The 16,887-nt window shown below is 46.9% G+C and overlaps 1 protein-coding gene across 9 annotated transcripts in view; it reads right to left on the minus strand.

Annotated features, from left to right (window-relative positions):
• LOC100648570 overlaps positions 1 to 16,887 on the minus strand; it is a 141,833-nt gene that overhangs the window by 14,537 nt on the left and 110,409 nt on the right. For all 9 annotated transcript variants that reach the window (XM_048412247.1, XM_048412248.1, XM_003400336.4 and 6 more), the window contains 2 exons: positions 10,643 to 10,718; positions 573 to 699 (listed from right to left, as the gene is read on the minus strand). In XM_048412247.1, coding sequence (XP_048268204.1) covers positions 573 to 699; positions 10,643 to 10,718 — 203 coding nt within the window. The remainder of the gene's footprint in view (positions 1 to 572; positions 700 to 10,642; positions 10,719 to 16,887) is intronic.

Here is a 16,887-nt window from a genome sequence, read left to right on the forward strand (position 1 = left end):
TTAGATCGGACCACCGACGCATATTCGCAAAGGTAATTGCGCGCGTTTCAGCGCATTGCGTAATACAAAAATACGTCTATACACGTGTAGAGATACGCTGGATATTGAAGTTGGATACGAGATAAAAGAGCCGAGTAACTGCTTGCTCTTTCCTTCTGTACTTTTACCAGTCGCTCGTAAATGGAATTTCTGTCGATGTCGCTCGCTTTGTTAGTCCTGGTAACGGGGACATCGCCATACGCGAATCGCTGCTTCTCTTCCTTCTGGATCTCGTTGATTCGTCTTCGTCCAGTCTTCGAGAAGAGCGAGAAAAAGCGAGAGAGAGAGAGAGAGACAGATAGACAGACAGATAGACAGAGAGAGCCGTGGTAGAGATCACGGGAAGGTTAATCGCGCTCCGATCGAGCATGAGCGTCGAGCGGAATCGTACAAAGATAATCCGTAAAGTAGAAGGCGGAGAAGACGCGGACAGCGGATGTCGCGCGCGTGGTACGTGGCAATACGATGATCAGATACCAAAGTCGGAACAAGAGTGCGCGACGTTGCGGGACACAGGAGAGCTTTCAACTCACGTCAACTTTAACGCCCTCGACGCGATAGCTGTGCTTCGTAGGTTCCCCTCTAGGCACGTATCTGTAGAATTCCTCGTGATCCTTGTACCACGTGATGGAGTAAAGCTTGTCCGCTTCTAGGTCGTATCTGAAACAAGAGAGCAAACGATGCGTGACTTATCGTTAAGAAAAGCGTCGGTCGAATAGTTTCTCGACGATTTGTTTATCTATTTGCTTGCGCTGGGATTTCGCGCGCGTGACAATACGCGAGAGTGAAAAGTTTCTTTCTGATAAAGAACGGTACAAACTTATTGCACGAGGTAGAATATTCAGGATCGTTTGGAACGTTCGATCGTGAAGAATTCATACGTTTAATGCTGTAATAGGAATGCGTTTGCGAGAGCTTGCATATTACAGATACGTTCGATTCCATGAATCTTTACTCTCCGCAAATGCAAGGTTCCGATCGATTAATCGCTTCCTGGTACCGATTCTTGAATTTTCTGAGAAATGTTCGATGCGCCGATGCTTACGAACGGTGCTACATGTATATGTACGTCGTGTGTCTCTGTATATAAAAGAGGTTCTTCTTGCATATATAGTTGTGTCATTGCATCCTATTTCAATTATTTCTATCAAGATTACCGGTTATGAAACAGAATGGCCATTAAACAAATAAATAAATATTTCGTTTTCTCTTCCTCTCTCTCTCTCTCTTTGTCTATCCTCGGCGCGTTTCTCTTGGTTAATATCGATTAGTCGAGACCGAGGACGAAAGCAGATGAAACGGTAGTCGTGACGCGTACGAACCGCGGAATCGTTTCTCGATTAGTCGCGGAGTAGACCGTTTCGATGGTTGGGCCGTGCGAGTAATGGAAACTGTTACCGGTTTCCGGCAACGTATTTGAAGTATCGAGCGCGCGTTTGATGTATTTTTTGCTTTACATATCGGAGATTTCGTTCGTTTATCCGATATTCCATGGAATCGTCTCATCTGGTCTCGGTGTCTCGTTTTGTTTCGTTATCCCGGCTGTTCGGTCTTCCGCGGTTCGCGAATGTTATATAACTGAGCGTTGTTGGGTTTTGGAAAAGGGCGGTGAACGTTTTTCCATTCCACAAAGGGGAAGAAGCAACAGGAAAAGGAAGAGACGCCGGTAATGCGAAGGGTGGGAACGGCCAGGTAAAAACGATTCGGGTTCTCGCGTCGCAGGACAAACGAGACAGCGGTTGCTGGGAATCGTGCGAGCTACGTGTTCGTCCGTAGGTATGCGCTTTAACGTGATTACAATGATGCCCGGCACGAAGGAAGGAACGGGCCACTGTCGCGTGACAAGCTTCCAACCTGGCGAACAACAATTACGGTAATTGATCAACATCCGCGATCCAAGCGTAGCGTCGCGAATCGCATCAATTTGCTAATCGAGCGCTTTCCTCTCGTTCATCGTTCTCCCGTCCCTCGAGGAATTAAAAAAAGGTCCCTCGGAGGATTCTCCGTTCGCGTCCCATCTTCGAAAACCGGAAATCTTTTAGCTCGGATAATTCCACGGAATCGAACGTCCGGAGGATTTTACAAGCAAACGTGGTTTCTTCGTCTCTTCCGCCCCGCCCCCCTATCTCTCTCTCTCTCTCTCTCTCTCTCCTTCTTCCTCTGTTTCCTCGGGTAGTTTCCTTCGTCGTAACGAAATCGAATCGACCTCCACTTTGCCGTGCTTCTTCGGTGATCGTCGTTCGTCAGCACCAATACCGTTCGTGTTCCGCTATCGGAATCGCCGATAAAATCGCGAAGCGCAACAGGCTATTCCACTGGAGCGCGAGTTGGAGTGCAACGCGATAATTAATATTTGTAAAGTAATTAAACTAGCACGTTTGTGTTGGAGTGGAGCGGCGATGTCTGGAGTCACCGTGGCGCGATACGTCCTGCTTTTCGGATTCACTGCCTGCCTCGCGTAATAGCATCGACCGTATCCGGCGGAACGATCGCGGATAACGCGCGACGGCGAAACTCGCTCGTTGGAAAACTCGTCGACTAATACGCGGTACTTCCATCCTCGAATTGGACCGTATCTATTATACACACTCTGCTTGCGGCGATCGTCTCGATAACAAAGCAGCGAGAAGACCAGCTTACGTTTACCAGCGATTAAATTTTATCCGCGTTCGTATTTTATTCCTCCTCCGCCATTCCTAGATGGCTGGATGCGTCGTCGTTTCTCTTATTGTCGTCCGCGTCTAGCCTCGTGTCTCGATCGTAATCGTCTTTCGGAATTTAGCCCGTCGGCTTCGCCCCTTTCCTCTCTGCCATTCTCTCGACTCGTTAAATTGCGTTGCAACGGAGAGTCGGTCGATTACGTTTCAACGTAGGCGTTCTATATCGTCGAGGCAACGACGAGAAGAGTACGATAAGGTAGTTGCACGCCGCGTTACCGTTAGATACCGTGCACCATCGTATGGAATACGTCGATGCTCCCGCTGTAGGATGTCGTATCGCGACGTCGTTTGTACAGTCTGTTGGCCAACTAGCCGGTTACTTGGTTGCTCGGTTGCTCGATCGTTGCACCATTGCGGAGCGACACGGTCGCATAGTGACATCGTTGCATAGCCGACGTACCCAAGGGGGGCATCCGGTAGGGAGGGGTTGCTTCGCTTCCGCTTGCATTGGCACCGGTGCTGCTGTCGCCATCGCCGTCACCGTCGCCGCCGTCGAGGTAGCTCCCTAGTTGCCAGCTGCAGCTACCGGAAAAGGGATTGCCGCATTCGAGCGTAGGTGCACAATTTGGAGGGCTGCGTCGTGGGATTGATTTGCATCCTCCGGCTCATTTGCCGGGTCGTGTCCTGCGGGAACTCCCCCTTCACCTCCCCTTGGATTTCCAAGCTCGCCCGCTCTCACGCTCCGCCTTTCCATTTTCTTTTCTCTTTGTAGCGGCTTTCCCAGCTTTCCCAGCTTTCCCTCCTTTCTATATAGATCCTACCAATTTTCTCTTCCGTCGTATCCGCTTCTTTCCCTTCTTTCCACCCTCCTCCTTCCTCTCTCGCCTTTGCTTTCCCTTTCTCCGAGACCTTGCGTCGTAGACGGCAAAGCGGAAATCTTTTGTTTCGACTCGATTCCATCCGATTCGATTCGATTCGTCGAGTATGCACGTGCGCGCACGGTATCCGCTCGTCAACGAGCTACAGCGACGGTGTACAGGACCGCGCGCCAGGCAAATTTCTCTGTTCTTTGATCAAATTATCGCGTGTCGGATTTGCGAGTCGCGGTAGAACGCGCAAGAGGGAAGCTGCTTTATATCCACCGGGCACCCCATTGTTCGCAGCGGAGAGAGTTTCGGTGCAGCAGCGCAAGGGCTGAAGCTTCGACGTATCGCGACTGTACCTCGTATCCTGTATGCGCGTAAAAGCGTTCTTGACGTTGGAAAATCGCCCGACTATCTTCGTTCCGTCGTCGCTCTATCGTCTCGTTCGATGGCCCAGACGGAGCTCGGAGAAAGCGTTTTTCCGACTTCGACTACCATTCGCCAGCCATTCAAAGAAGTTGCGCAAAGTTGGAAGATTTGTAATGAAGAGAAGTCGATCGTTCTTCTGTTCGAAAAGTTGCGATAAAGGAGCGCGTCTCGGCGTAGGACGACCGTCTATCGCACGCTCCGTCTCTGGACTTTGCTTCCGATTCGAAGATTCCGTTGTACGCTTGCGAAGCGTTAGTCGCGCTCGGAAGAATCCGGTCGTGATCTCCGTGGCGGTGAAATTTCTCGGAATTTCGACGGGTGCGAGCAAGAAGACGAAGAGGGACGGCTGCTCGCGCGCCAAAATCACGAAGGAACTTGGTCGTTGGTCTCCGCGCCCCGTTAAAGCCGCTCGGAATGCCGTTTGGAACGGGACGAAACAGGCGAACCGGAATTGAACAGGACAGAGAACGGAACGGAGAATGAAACGAGGTGAGGTGAAACGGGTTGCCGGAACGAGACAGGACGGAGCGAGGTTAGGAGCGGGATACGGAGAAGAGAAGAGGCGACGCGCCGGATAAACCAACAACCGAGCGCTCGCTGGGGACGGTAAACTAATTTGCAATTTATACCTACGTCGGAAAACGATCCCCGTCTCTTTGCTACGTCATGCTGCCGTCCTGGCGCTCGACTGGCACCCAATATCAAAGAACTTCGTGTACATGCTCGTCGTCCAACTCTTTCCTTTTTCCGCGAGAGAATGTCGCTTCCATCGAGAAAAACGGTACGTCGACCCGGATAATCGAGGATACCGAGCCAAACAAACGACGCGTTCTACCCGAACAGCCTCCCTCCCCCTTCGCTTTCATCCTCTCGTCCGTTTCCTCGCCTACTGCTCGACCAAGCGACGATCGTTTCCATCGAATACGACTCTGCGAATGGACACCACCTACCGACTCCTAGCGTCCTTTGAATAAATCACATCGATTTTACGAGTGGACGAGAAGATGCCGAGTATCGCGCAACACTCCGAGCGAAATGTCAATTTAGCTTCGAACCTCGTTAATTACGCAAATCGTCTCGTTGCCGTTCTCGTCTTACCGCTCCATCTTCTTTTCCTTCCATTTTTCAAACGACTTTCGGTAGGTTCTATCCTCGACGCGCCTCCCAAGACGTCCGAGAATAAACAGGAGAATCGACCGTGTTTGTCGTCGAGAATGTCGCGCCAGCCTGACTTTATAAAACTCGATGCTGATCGTCGTACCGTGACTGCGTGAAAATGGAGAAACGAGGGACGAGAGGAAAACGATACCGCCGCCGTTTCGTTCGCTCTCTCGGCCTATGTACCAGCTATCGCCAGCCTTATTCCAGAAGAGAAGGAGAATGAGATTAGAATACGAATGGCTGGTTGTTTTGGCAGGACTGTGAGGAACGAGGACGCGGAGAAAAGAGCTGGACGAACGCGTCACGTTCTACCGTTTGAAAGAAATCGAGCGGAAGGAAACGACAACTAAACGTAAGAACGAAGAGTCGGAAAGAGTACGTTCGTTTGGCTGGTAGATACCTGGGAAAAATGGAAAGTTGCGAGACTTTGGACTTTCGGTCGTACAGTGAAAAGACGACGACCTACTACGCCAAGGTCCTTTCACACCTTCTCCTCATTCTTAACGACGTACAGTGGAGCTCGTATAGCGACGTATAGTGGAGCTCAGACTCCGATTACACAGATCTCACGTGCTTTTTGCTATTTCGTTGCCATGTCCATACAACGGTACAGCACCAAGATGATAACGTTCGATCGTCTATCGGTGTCACTCACGTATCGAAATACCGTCCACCAGCAAAATTAAAATCTAAAAAAAGCAACGGCGAATCTTATACAGCGTACAACGCGTTTCTGGCAACTGGGTGATAGATGAATATTTTATTGGATAAGCTTAAATTATTTCGAGTGGCGCGTCGCGCGGTACGTGCGTCTTCTTCGCAAGCGAAATCGCTTCAAGATTCCAGCGTCAATGCTAAGAAAGAAGCAATACGTAACAGTACTTATTATTAGCTAGTAGGACTAGTTAGAAAACACGCCGATTTCTGTCTCTCCCGACGATAATCCGTGCCTCGATGTCAAAAGCTACGAGGCGATATTTTTAATCTCTGGTGGAGGGCTAAATCGATCGATCAAAATACAAGAATAACGAAAAAGTTTCAATTCAATATCGCAACGTTACGCCGGTTCGCTGTTCTCAAGTTATTGAGTTTCAAAACGTAATAGTTCGATAGAGTCTGTTCGAGGATACGTGCCAGCGGCGTGCAGGATATGCCACTCTAACTGACGAATTTTGCTTCTCAACTTTATAATTCGATAACGCACGACCGATTCGCGAATTCGAACAACGCCATTCGACAACCTGCGCTCCACTCGCGTTACGGCTTTCTTCTCCATTTCTCGTCCTCTTGCTCGCCATTCCATGACGCTTAAATAGATTTTCCGATGCGTCCGTGATACAATCGATAACGCGTTGATATTATACGACGCGAGCATCGGTCCCAAGAAAAATAACGCTTAAGACCAAGCGTGGAAAATTGAAAAAATCTCTATCTTGCGCACGGCTTCGTGTTCTGTGAATTAATCTTGGGATTTTGCTCGGCAGCTGGCTGACTATGCGGATGAGATCAACGCGTTGATTCAATCGATCGGTTTTCGCGATCAACGGTGCACTTTTGGTTCGACGCGTCCGTCTCGTTGGATATTATCGAGCGATCTCGCGGTCTAGGTGGACGACACGTTCGCGAAAATCGATTTTCCCTGGAAATCAAAGTCAACTCGGCAATTGCTCGCTGTTTCTTACATTGCTCGTGAAAACAAGTACCCACTAGAAATGCAGGCGCGCGCGATATCCAACGGTCGACCTTATTTTCTTCGTGAAAAGTCGTTGAGTCCGCGCCACTAATTAGAATGCATATTCCGACTAGCCGTAATTGTAGGACGCGCAATGCTGGCACCATAATTTCATTACGTCTTAATTAACATGGTGGCACGCGCGCGGAGCTTAAGGATCCACGAAATATCATCGAGGACACGTTACACGGTTAATCCACGACCATGGTCGTTGCTTCCATCTTTTCCAAAATGTATTTCGATGTTCAGTATGACTTTTAACGATTATTTAAGCCAAAGTGTTACGACAAAGGGTTTGGCGATACGATCGAGAAGCAGACGGATGTACGCTCTCGTCTGTGAGTCACCAGACACTCGCTAGTTTCCAGCGCGAGCCTTAACGAGACGAGTTTTAGTAAAATATGTGTAATAAATCTTGAAAACTTTCAACAGTTTCTCAGATAATCGAATGTTTCTTATAATATACGCGATTAACGAGCGTTAGCTTCGTTTCGCGATAACGTACGTGAAAGATCGAATCGAAATCGTAGAATGACGTTTTTTTCGTACGAAAACTCGTTTCTGAGTAAGTCGGTGTTCAGTATTCGTCGGTTACACACACCTTGTACTCGGATACAATGTTTTTTGTTGCATTGTAAAATTGTTGTTGCATATTCGATTCAGACGTTCAGCTTTTGTCATTTTGTCGATACACAGAGCGAAAGTGGGACAAAAAGTAAATCATTTTCCAGAATTTTAATACTAATAAATAAAATTATCCTGTAATATATACGTTTGTATCTCATTTCTCATTGCTTAGTATTTAATAAATACAAACAGTATTTCAAGCAAGCATTGCGTCGACACGCGTCGTATGTATGCAGGCATACCGTGCGATTACACGTGTAAATGTACTTGTATTCGACAGATTTTTATTATCGATTTATTCCAAAATAATGCTACGATAAAATGTCACTCCATATTTTCGATTTATTTTTTCATGTAGATTTATACCACTCTTTCGTGTTTTAGTACGAGCCCGAAAACAATCCGTATAAATCAACAGAGAAATTAATACGAATGATCGATATTTCTACCGTATTCTATCTATCGTATCGAAAACAAGCCGGATATCGTGCTAATTTACATGTAGCACATTACCGTTCAAGTTAAAAGTATTTACCAGTACTATCGCGCAACATTAATTCGCAAGTAATGGAATAATGTATTTCGTTACGATACGCGTATTTTCAAGCTTGCGGATAACGTATTAAAGTAGCCGAAACTTTGTACGATTATTATTCCAAAGTTCTTCATATCTTCGCTATGGTAATAAGCTCGCGGGAAACGGGAAACTCTCTTCTTTAAAACGATTTCAGTTTTATACTGTTACGACTTTCCATTCCTGAGATATCATCGTTTAAAGCGGAGCATAATGTTCAACGTTTTAATATCGTCTTCCTATTTCCGCGATCGAATCTCGCACGCGCACCTCCAGTTACTGACCTACCTCACAGGCTCCAACGTCTTACGGGATGGTCAGCGGCACGTTGAGTCGATGACGTTGTTTTTACTATTACGATCACGCGCACGCATTCTCCGCGATAAAGCAGATACTATTCGCTATTTCTCGTAATTTAGAGGCTCGAGGTTTTTATATCTCGAGAACCGATCGAGCTTTTAATCCGACGCCATTACAAATACGAGATCTCACCACAAAATTTATCTACTCGGCTTCTCTCTCGTCGCTGTTCTTTGATACTCTCGTGTTACACCGTGTGTTCTGCTATTCCGTATGATTTTATTAAAGCTACGAAGACAGCTCTGTTCGAAACTCTGTCCTATCAACGACTCTATGATATTTAAAACTCCCATGGAAAGCTTTATGCCGAAGGGTTTTAAAGCCTCGTGCCCTACGTTGCGTTACTCGTTCAGCGCGTTCTGTCTCTGCAAGGGGAATAGATGTCGTCTGGTATGGGAATGAACGGCAGTTTGGTCAACTCCGCGGAAGTTTCGCAGGGTTTAGTTGGCCGTAGTAACCGTTAAGGCGCGTACTCACCAGTAAACATGTTTGCAAACATTTTACGACTATTCTACGATTTTCTCACAAACGCTTCTTGTATTAACCGACTCTCGACCACTTCTAAAATCCATGGCCAGCGTTCGGTCGTCTGATTCGTTCGACCCTATTTACGCGATTGTCGTCTACGGTTATTCGAATCTCTGATCGATCACGTACCAAAAATACGGTCATTCGGAAAAAGTCGAAAGACATCAGCTATCGGTATGGGTATTTGTTTATATGTCCGAAGCTTCGAGCTAGATTTTATAAACGACGAGATAAAGATAAAGAGAAAGAAACGATCAAGCAGCACCGGTAACCAAGCCAAACTCGGATGCCTTGCATCGTCTTCGCCTATGAATCGTGGTTAATCGAGATTCGTTAACAGAGATTCGCCGAGACCCGTCGTTTCCTACCGGAAGAAACTTTGATTCCGCGCTAACTACTGGACTCGCGCAATTACCGGCCATACGACAACCCCGACGAAGACGGGGAGAACGGACCGCTACGATGATCGACGCAGGGACGCTACAGGCTGCGCGTTCCAACTCGCGTTCACTGGAGGGCGAAACGTTCATTCGAGTTAGGCGTTCGAATTCGTGTTCCAGGCAATAGACAACGGAACGAAACTTCCGCATAGTTGGAAGCAACTCGGCCCTTATTCAACGAGAAGCTCTCGTGGCTGTTAGCGAAATCTGCAAGATGGCGGTGTAACCGGAAGAGGAAAAGGCACAGGGACGCCAGGAAGCAGACGCGCGAGGAAGAGGCCAGGGTTCCGCCAACGAATTCGAAAGAGATCTCGCGGGAGTCGAAGATTGTACGCGCGCGGATGCCTCGGGAAGCATCTTTTTCAGGCGAGAAACCCAACAGAGGTAAGAGGAAGCTTTCCCGCTCGGATTGCGGTCTACGATATTGCGAGTATAAATAAATAAAGCGCGAGGAGAGAGCGGAAAGATATCGAGATTCCTAGCTCCAAGGGATTACCGATCCATCCTCTTCTTCTCGTCTTATTTTTAATCTTATTTACCGTCTCGCTCGGACGCTAAGCGTAAACTCGATACGTTATTGGCTGGCATCTTATCGATGTCTTTACGAGTTCTTCTCGTCTGGTTTCCCCTGCTGTAAATAAGAGAGAAAAATCGCTCGACCCGTCTTCGCGTTTCTTCGTTGCGGTTCCCACTCGTATCGGACCACTCGATCGCTCGCGTCCGACTCCAACGGCTTTGTCGTTTTCCAGGGATTTATTCGCTGGATGACCGCGAATCGATTTATCTCGCGTGCATTGAACGCGTGCTGAAAACGTCGCCAGCGAGGTAGGATCGTTGTGGGAGACTGGCGCGTGACGACGCGACGTCGAGTCGGACGAAAAATGCCAACGGTTCCTACGCCGTCGTTCGCAAGCGTTACGACACCTGTTAGCATCGCGCGGAACGTCGTGGCGAACGTCACGCTACACGAAAAGCGATATTTTCCAATTAATAACATCGGCTTTCGTCTTTGTCTCTTCGAACATCCCGATATTTAGGAACAACGACGTACGCGTTTGCTTCGGCAAGTACACAGCCGACGATGATTTCGCGCCTGTCGTTCCTGAATGTGGCGTCTGTACGATCGATCGTCGTCGGTCGATCGAAAAAAGAGACGCGGAAGGACCAGCGAGAATCTCTTTGAAAACGACACCGCTCGACGACGTTACACCACGTCCGAGTACTCTTACCTGCACTCGAGAAGCGCACTCTGGCCCCTAAAGGAGTACGGCGGGACGCTTATGTAAAGCAGCTTCAGCCCAGTCACTGTAACAGAAAGAGGAAACAAATTTTTTTTTTTTTTTTTTAGACACCGACGGAAGCCATATTTGCCCCTTTGGTCTTCCAACTTTCGAAGAACGGGGTGCAAGGACTAGCCGAAAGTTAAAGAAGCGCGAAATCCAGCGCATGCTTGCTAGCTAGCAACGGCATCTTTGCGATCGTTGGTGAGGATCTCTTTCGATTCAAATGCCGCCGAACGCTTGACCTACTGAGAAGCGCACAATGAAAGCATTAAAAAAACGGCACTCTGAACGCCACTCTGTCCCGAATGACATTCCTATGATAAAATCTCGCGGCGACCTTCGAGTCGACCCGTGTTCGACTTGACTCCAGCCACCGACTATTACTTAGTACAAGGAAGAAAAGCTTGTGGAAAGTTGTGGCTCGATCGAATGACCAAGAGGCGGGGTACGGAGGACGCGAGTGGATTGTACTAGATGTTCAAACAATGCTCCGCAAACTCCATTGTACTGTCCTTTGTGGCCGCTTTCCTTTCTTTCTTCTTCGCTTTCCCATGGTCCTCCCTGGTAGAGAGGTACCCGGAAGAAATTCCATTGGATACGGTTGTCGCGAACAAACGATAAACGACACGTAACGATAAATATAAATAAGTAGGTAAATAGAAAGAAAGAAGGTGGTACGTTTGGCGAATGCGATTGGTAGAGTGGCCAGTACAGCGGAGTCACTAAGCTACCGAGCAGAACCGAGAGAACGAGACTGTGTCTAGCGCTCGGTGCTCGGTTCAAAGGGGTTTGCGTTTAATTAAGCTCGTGCGATATTTTACGACGGTGACGGTACGCGTGGCTATTCCACGGAGGGCCGGCCTTTCTCTGCATCGTAAAATATACCGTCCGTAATGTATCGTTACGCGAGCAGTGCACAGAGACCGGCAGGTGAGTTTGCTTGAATTATTTCCTTCGGAGAGACGCAATTTTTCGTACGTCCTAACGTGATTTCGAGGCAAGCCTCAACCGAGTACGATTCTCTGTTTCGTCCCATCGCGTTTTCTTTTTCTCCCCCTCTTTTTTCCCCCTTCTTTTCTTCTTTTTCCTTTCTTTCGTAAGCGGAATTTCTACACAAGGTAACTTTGGCCCGCGAGTCCAGGACGTTTCGCGTACGTGGCTGGCTTATAAGTTACCGTGCTGGAAAGAACCATTCCCAGTGGTTAATCTCTTCCACGGTCGTACCGCTTAATCCACCACTCACGAACCAAGATACATTGTCCTTCTAATTACCCGGACTATGATCTTAATGGACTTGGAAATGCCAAGCGCGTCAGTTCCGCGTGCAAATTACGTAAACGTGGAAGGACTCTTTAATCGCGATGGTACGCGTTACGACGCGCGACCGGCCAACACGAAAAAGCCGACACACGGCCGTGTTTTAAATGCGAATTGCAAATTATCGCCGTTGGGCTGCATAGGGACTCGCCATTCGGTCCTCGCGCTTCAAAGGTATACGGAATACAGCGTACTCGTTTGGGACTGGCAGCGGGGCTGTATCGATTTGCATCTCACCGCTTGTTTCATCCTTCCAGTTATACTTCGATCAGCAGTTTCGTCGATGAAAACTTCGACTTAAGCTTCTATGTGAAACTTCGTGTCTCGTGTGTTTGTACGCAGCCTTCAAAGCGATACTTTTTAACGCATAGACGGGTTTCGATTACGTATCGTTATCCCGAGTTAACAACTACGTTGCTCGTGTATACGCGTTTCCAATGGTTCATCGAGCGCGATTCCATTGATGAAAAATCGATCGATGAGAACCGTGAGAAAGGCAACGATGACGTTTGCCCGAAGAAATTTGATTAGGCGCAAATTTGATATCCGTGCATTAACGAACGTTAAATTAGTTTTCGAATGAATCGCGACTCGCTGCGAATCGATAACTCCGCGCACAGAATCGCCGGTTTGACGTCTCGTTTTGGCTTTGCGGGGTCCGGTTTCGAGAGGTTCGTAGCCACGACAATAACGTCGCTTACGGTGTACGTAACGGAATCGTCCATTGAATTAGAGTGCCCGCGGCGTTTCGAGACAAGCGAGTTCGGGTCCGGACTACTCAGCTTTTGGCCGAACGATCGTGACGCGGGTCACAAGTGCACCCTATCGGCCGCCTCGATTCGCTTTCTCCGCGTTCAGGAATTAATTGCACGCCGGTTCGACTTTGAATAGCCACTCCAAGTCGGCTCTCCACCAAACTCGCCGCTTTCTCTACGCGAACGCGTCCTGTGCCTTCTGTTCCTCTGTGTCAGGTACTTCGTCATCAACGATGCTATTCGCACGATGGTATGCACGGTCCGGTCGAACAGCGTGTACGAACGGCCATAAGGCGATTATTTATGGAAAAATAAAAACGAAACGTAGAGTACATCTTTGTTCTACGAGCGTTTCTCTTGGTTGTCGCGGCAAAAACCAGTCACCAAAGTCCTTGCTGATCGTTACTGGACGATCGACGTTAAAATTCGTTAGGAGCGATTCTTCGTTAATTTCGCGCAAATTAATCTAACGAGCTTTCTTCACAGCGTTGATTCGATATCGGCCGGGATTCCAATTAGAGCCACAGAGAACCGCTAGTTTCGACGAACCCTTCTCGAATTCTTCGGATCAAATCCGCCAAAGTGAAATTAACGAAGAGCTGTTTAGCTAGCGTTTACCGCGGTACTTCCTAATGTCCGCAAATGCTATCCGCGATGAAATGTCCGAGGCGAAATTCCAGTAACGCGATACGGTCGTTGCTATCAGAAGCAATACCATGAAAATACCAGAATTTGTATTATCACCGTTGCGTCATTTTATTTTCTATTTGTTTTACGCTTGTGCGATAGGCGATCGATGTTTCAAAACTTGTCTATCTGACGGTTGATAATTCTCAAGCCATATAACGAATATAAGATGAATTCTCAGCTAGTCTTAATGCGAATTCCTCTAGTCCGGTGTAGTCCAGTTTTCAAACAATCACCAACGTTTTATGGCATGTTGAACGTTCCATCAAAGTTCTCTTTGGTAGATTTCCTATAACCCGTGTATAGCTGGTTTCGATAGTTGAACCAGAAAAATGTTTCGAACACAAGTCCGCTGGTATCAAACGGAGAATGTACTCGTGTTAAAAAAGCTTTCAACAGTAGTGTTTTCTCGCAAAAAACCGGTCTTTTGTATTTTTCAAATCATATTCTTAAATTACAAAAAAAAGAGCAATCTTTTGACGTGAAATTTATGAAAATTTATTTACTACAAATAAATATAAAAGATGCAGAGAATGATAGAGTTGGAACATGATTAAATTAAGAATTAACCTAGTACGGTATACGCATACTTGCAAAAAATGCCAAAAATAATTTCCCGCAGAACGAAGCGCCACGTGAAAAAGTTTCGTTCTGTATTTTCGATTTGTTTTTTCACGTCGTATCGCTCCCTTGTCGATTACCCGAGCGCTCTGTACGCATATATTCGAGTGCAAGAATGCGAATTTCGAATAGCCGGTTTATCCCAAAAGAACAAAAGACTTTGCGTTTTATCTATGAACTATGTTCATCGTCGTCTCGTCAAAACGGGACAACGTCGCCTCGTTTCGACGACGCGCGTCGCGATTTCCCGTTGGATGCGCTAAATGCGCACCACTAGCTTTCTTTTCTTCTTTTTCAAACATCGGACCAGCGTGTGCAGCGATACGATCGCATCCCGCGTCTATGTACGAGATGTTTTGTCCGTCTCTAGTGCTCCGGTTAGAGAAGCTCCGTCCTCGAATTCCGCCTCGATTCGTCGAAATCGTAAAAGCCAATTTACCTGTGATTCAAGGCAAGCAAGATTAATTGGCACGGTAACGAGAGAGCGATACTCATTGAGTTCCGTTTTTCGTCCGGAAACGCATCGGGCTCTATTCCGATTTCCGTCGTCGCACAATATCGTCACGAGCTGAAAAATTCGCGGTCGGCGGAGAATGGTGAAACGCAGCAACCGCGATACAAAGATAGTTCTCCCTTAGACGTTTTTTACTCTGCTTCCGAATGCTCGCCGCGAAAAGGTTTACGGTTAAAAGCGTTTTATTCGCATAGACGCGCGTAATTCGCTCTCCCCTCTCGGTCAATTCGTAACGAGTGACGATTCACGAGCCATTTTTTATACGTCGAGCGTGTAATTGTATGCGCCAGTTGGTGAATCGTTTTCTTTTTCTTTTTTCCCTTCTTCTTCTTCTTCTTTTTCTTCTTCTTTTTGCTTTGGAAACAAACGAAGAAACACAAAGAATTTAGAGATAACTCGTTGAAACCTAGCGGTTAGTTTTGTGTAACACCGTATATATAAATTCTATCGCGGCATCGACATATCTTTAAATTACAATCCCGATCGTCGATGTCGAATCCTATCGAACAATTTCTCTTTTTCAACTATAACGCCACATCGTAAATAATAAATTTTCTTTGGCCGGCCGAATTATTATTCGATACATAATCGCTCGTGTATACCGCAATTAATTAATTACCATGGGATATTACACAGCCAGATTCGTTTCACAGAGTTCATTTCGTCGAAGAACATCCAAACCAGGCAATTCATCCGACTTGAATGAAAATGTTTAAAGCCAGCTTAAATCACTTGTGCATTCACTTTTAATCACGACATGAACCGATTCGAATTCAATCCTTTCAGAAAGCGGAAAAGTGAAATAATGCTAGTAAATCGTACAACGTAAATCTAAAATAAACGCTATTAAAATTGTACGTACGAACTTTAAGTAACGAACTGAACGAATTCGTGACAGCAAAACTGCATGGAAAATGGATAAGAATTTCGTCGGATAAAAATAAGTGGAAAACATAAATGCGGGAGTATCGCCACTTTGGTTGATTCGATTGCCGGCAACCGTAATTACGAAGTTGGTAAGCGTGGTATACAATTTTATCCTGTCACACGCTTTCACACATTTTTCTCCGATGGTTGGCTCGCAACGATTCCAGGAATTCTTTGACAGAATCGTTCGATCGGAAGCGATCGAAGCGCGGGAACGCGAGAGAAAAGAATTCCTCTTGTTCCGGATCGCAAACGCGCGACCGATTGGCCGAGCGAAATTGTTGCTCGATAGAGAGAACGTTGGCCGGACGGACGTCCGAGAAGTCGTTATCTTATCCTATACAGTGGTTGTTCGGCCAGGTAGGCAGTTAACTCGTATCTGGTCACGCCACCGGTTAAATTCCCCCTTACGTACTTATCGCGAATTAAAGCGCTCCTTCAAAGGGGGCCGGAGACACGGAAAGGTAAAGGCCGTCCTTGTATTATCGCGTTCGGATGAGTTTCACGCGACCGTGCTACCGTCAGTCGACATTAACGTTTTCATTATGCGATTACGATTAACCATCCTGCAAATCTGTTATTTTCTTTTCGCGAGGATCGTAGCGTCCTTCTTCGTTTATCCACCTTACGCTATCCGTACGTACGAACGTGGCTGATACGTCTGCCACGACCTTCGATGGTACTTGCGATACCGATTTCGAGTTTGTTCCGCGCGTTTGTTCCTCCTTCCCCTGTATGTTCCGCCAACGATCGCGGACTAGGTTAACGATCGTGAGTGGCGAGCTTTGAAAGCACAGACGATCGTAACAGGTGTAAAACAACGATAAAACAGACTCGCTCGGACATTGTACGACGTCCGCGTATCGTGCGATTGTAATATTACGACAAAGTGGCGTTGGAACCAGCGGATGTCCATTTGGAAATCGAGCGAATATTTGGCTACGTCATCTCGTCCGTGCATCTCTACTTTTCAAGCGATCAAAACTATTGCGTGTTTTATACACAAATAAAACGTCGAATAACTTTCCTTCCAGCTTCTTATCTTTGTACAGTTGTAAGATCAACGCCAGATAATACGTGTTGGTAATTGGCACAGATTGCCGGTATACAACGAGTTGCCATAATTTCCGCCAGCTACTTATTTTTCTTGAATAAATCGTTCGTTTTATTCGAGGCCCAAGGTTAAAGCGCAGGTGGCTGCTCGTGTAGCCTTATTTTATCGTATATTTGCCGCTAGCGTATATCCGGCTGAATTTTTCCCAAAGAATTAATACGTATTTCGTCGTTCGGCGATTTATTCTCGAGTACACCATCGGACCGCAACGATGGCAATTTATTAAAGCGCGAGCAGCGTATCGTGCGTGCGTACG

The sequence above is a fragment of the Bombus terrestris genome, chromosome 14 (assembly GCF_910591885.1).
Source record: "Bombus terrestris chromosome 14, iyBomTerr1.2, whole genome shotgun sequence".
NCBI lineage: Eukaryota > Metazoa > Arthropoda > Insecta > Hymenoptera > Apidae > Bombus > Bombus terrestris.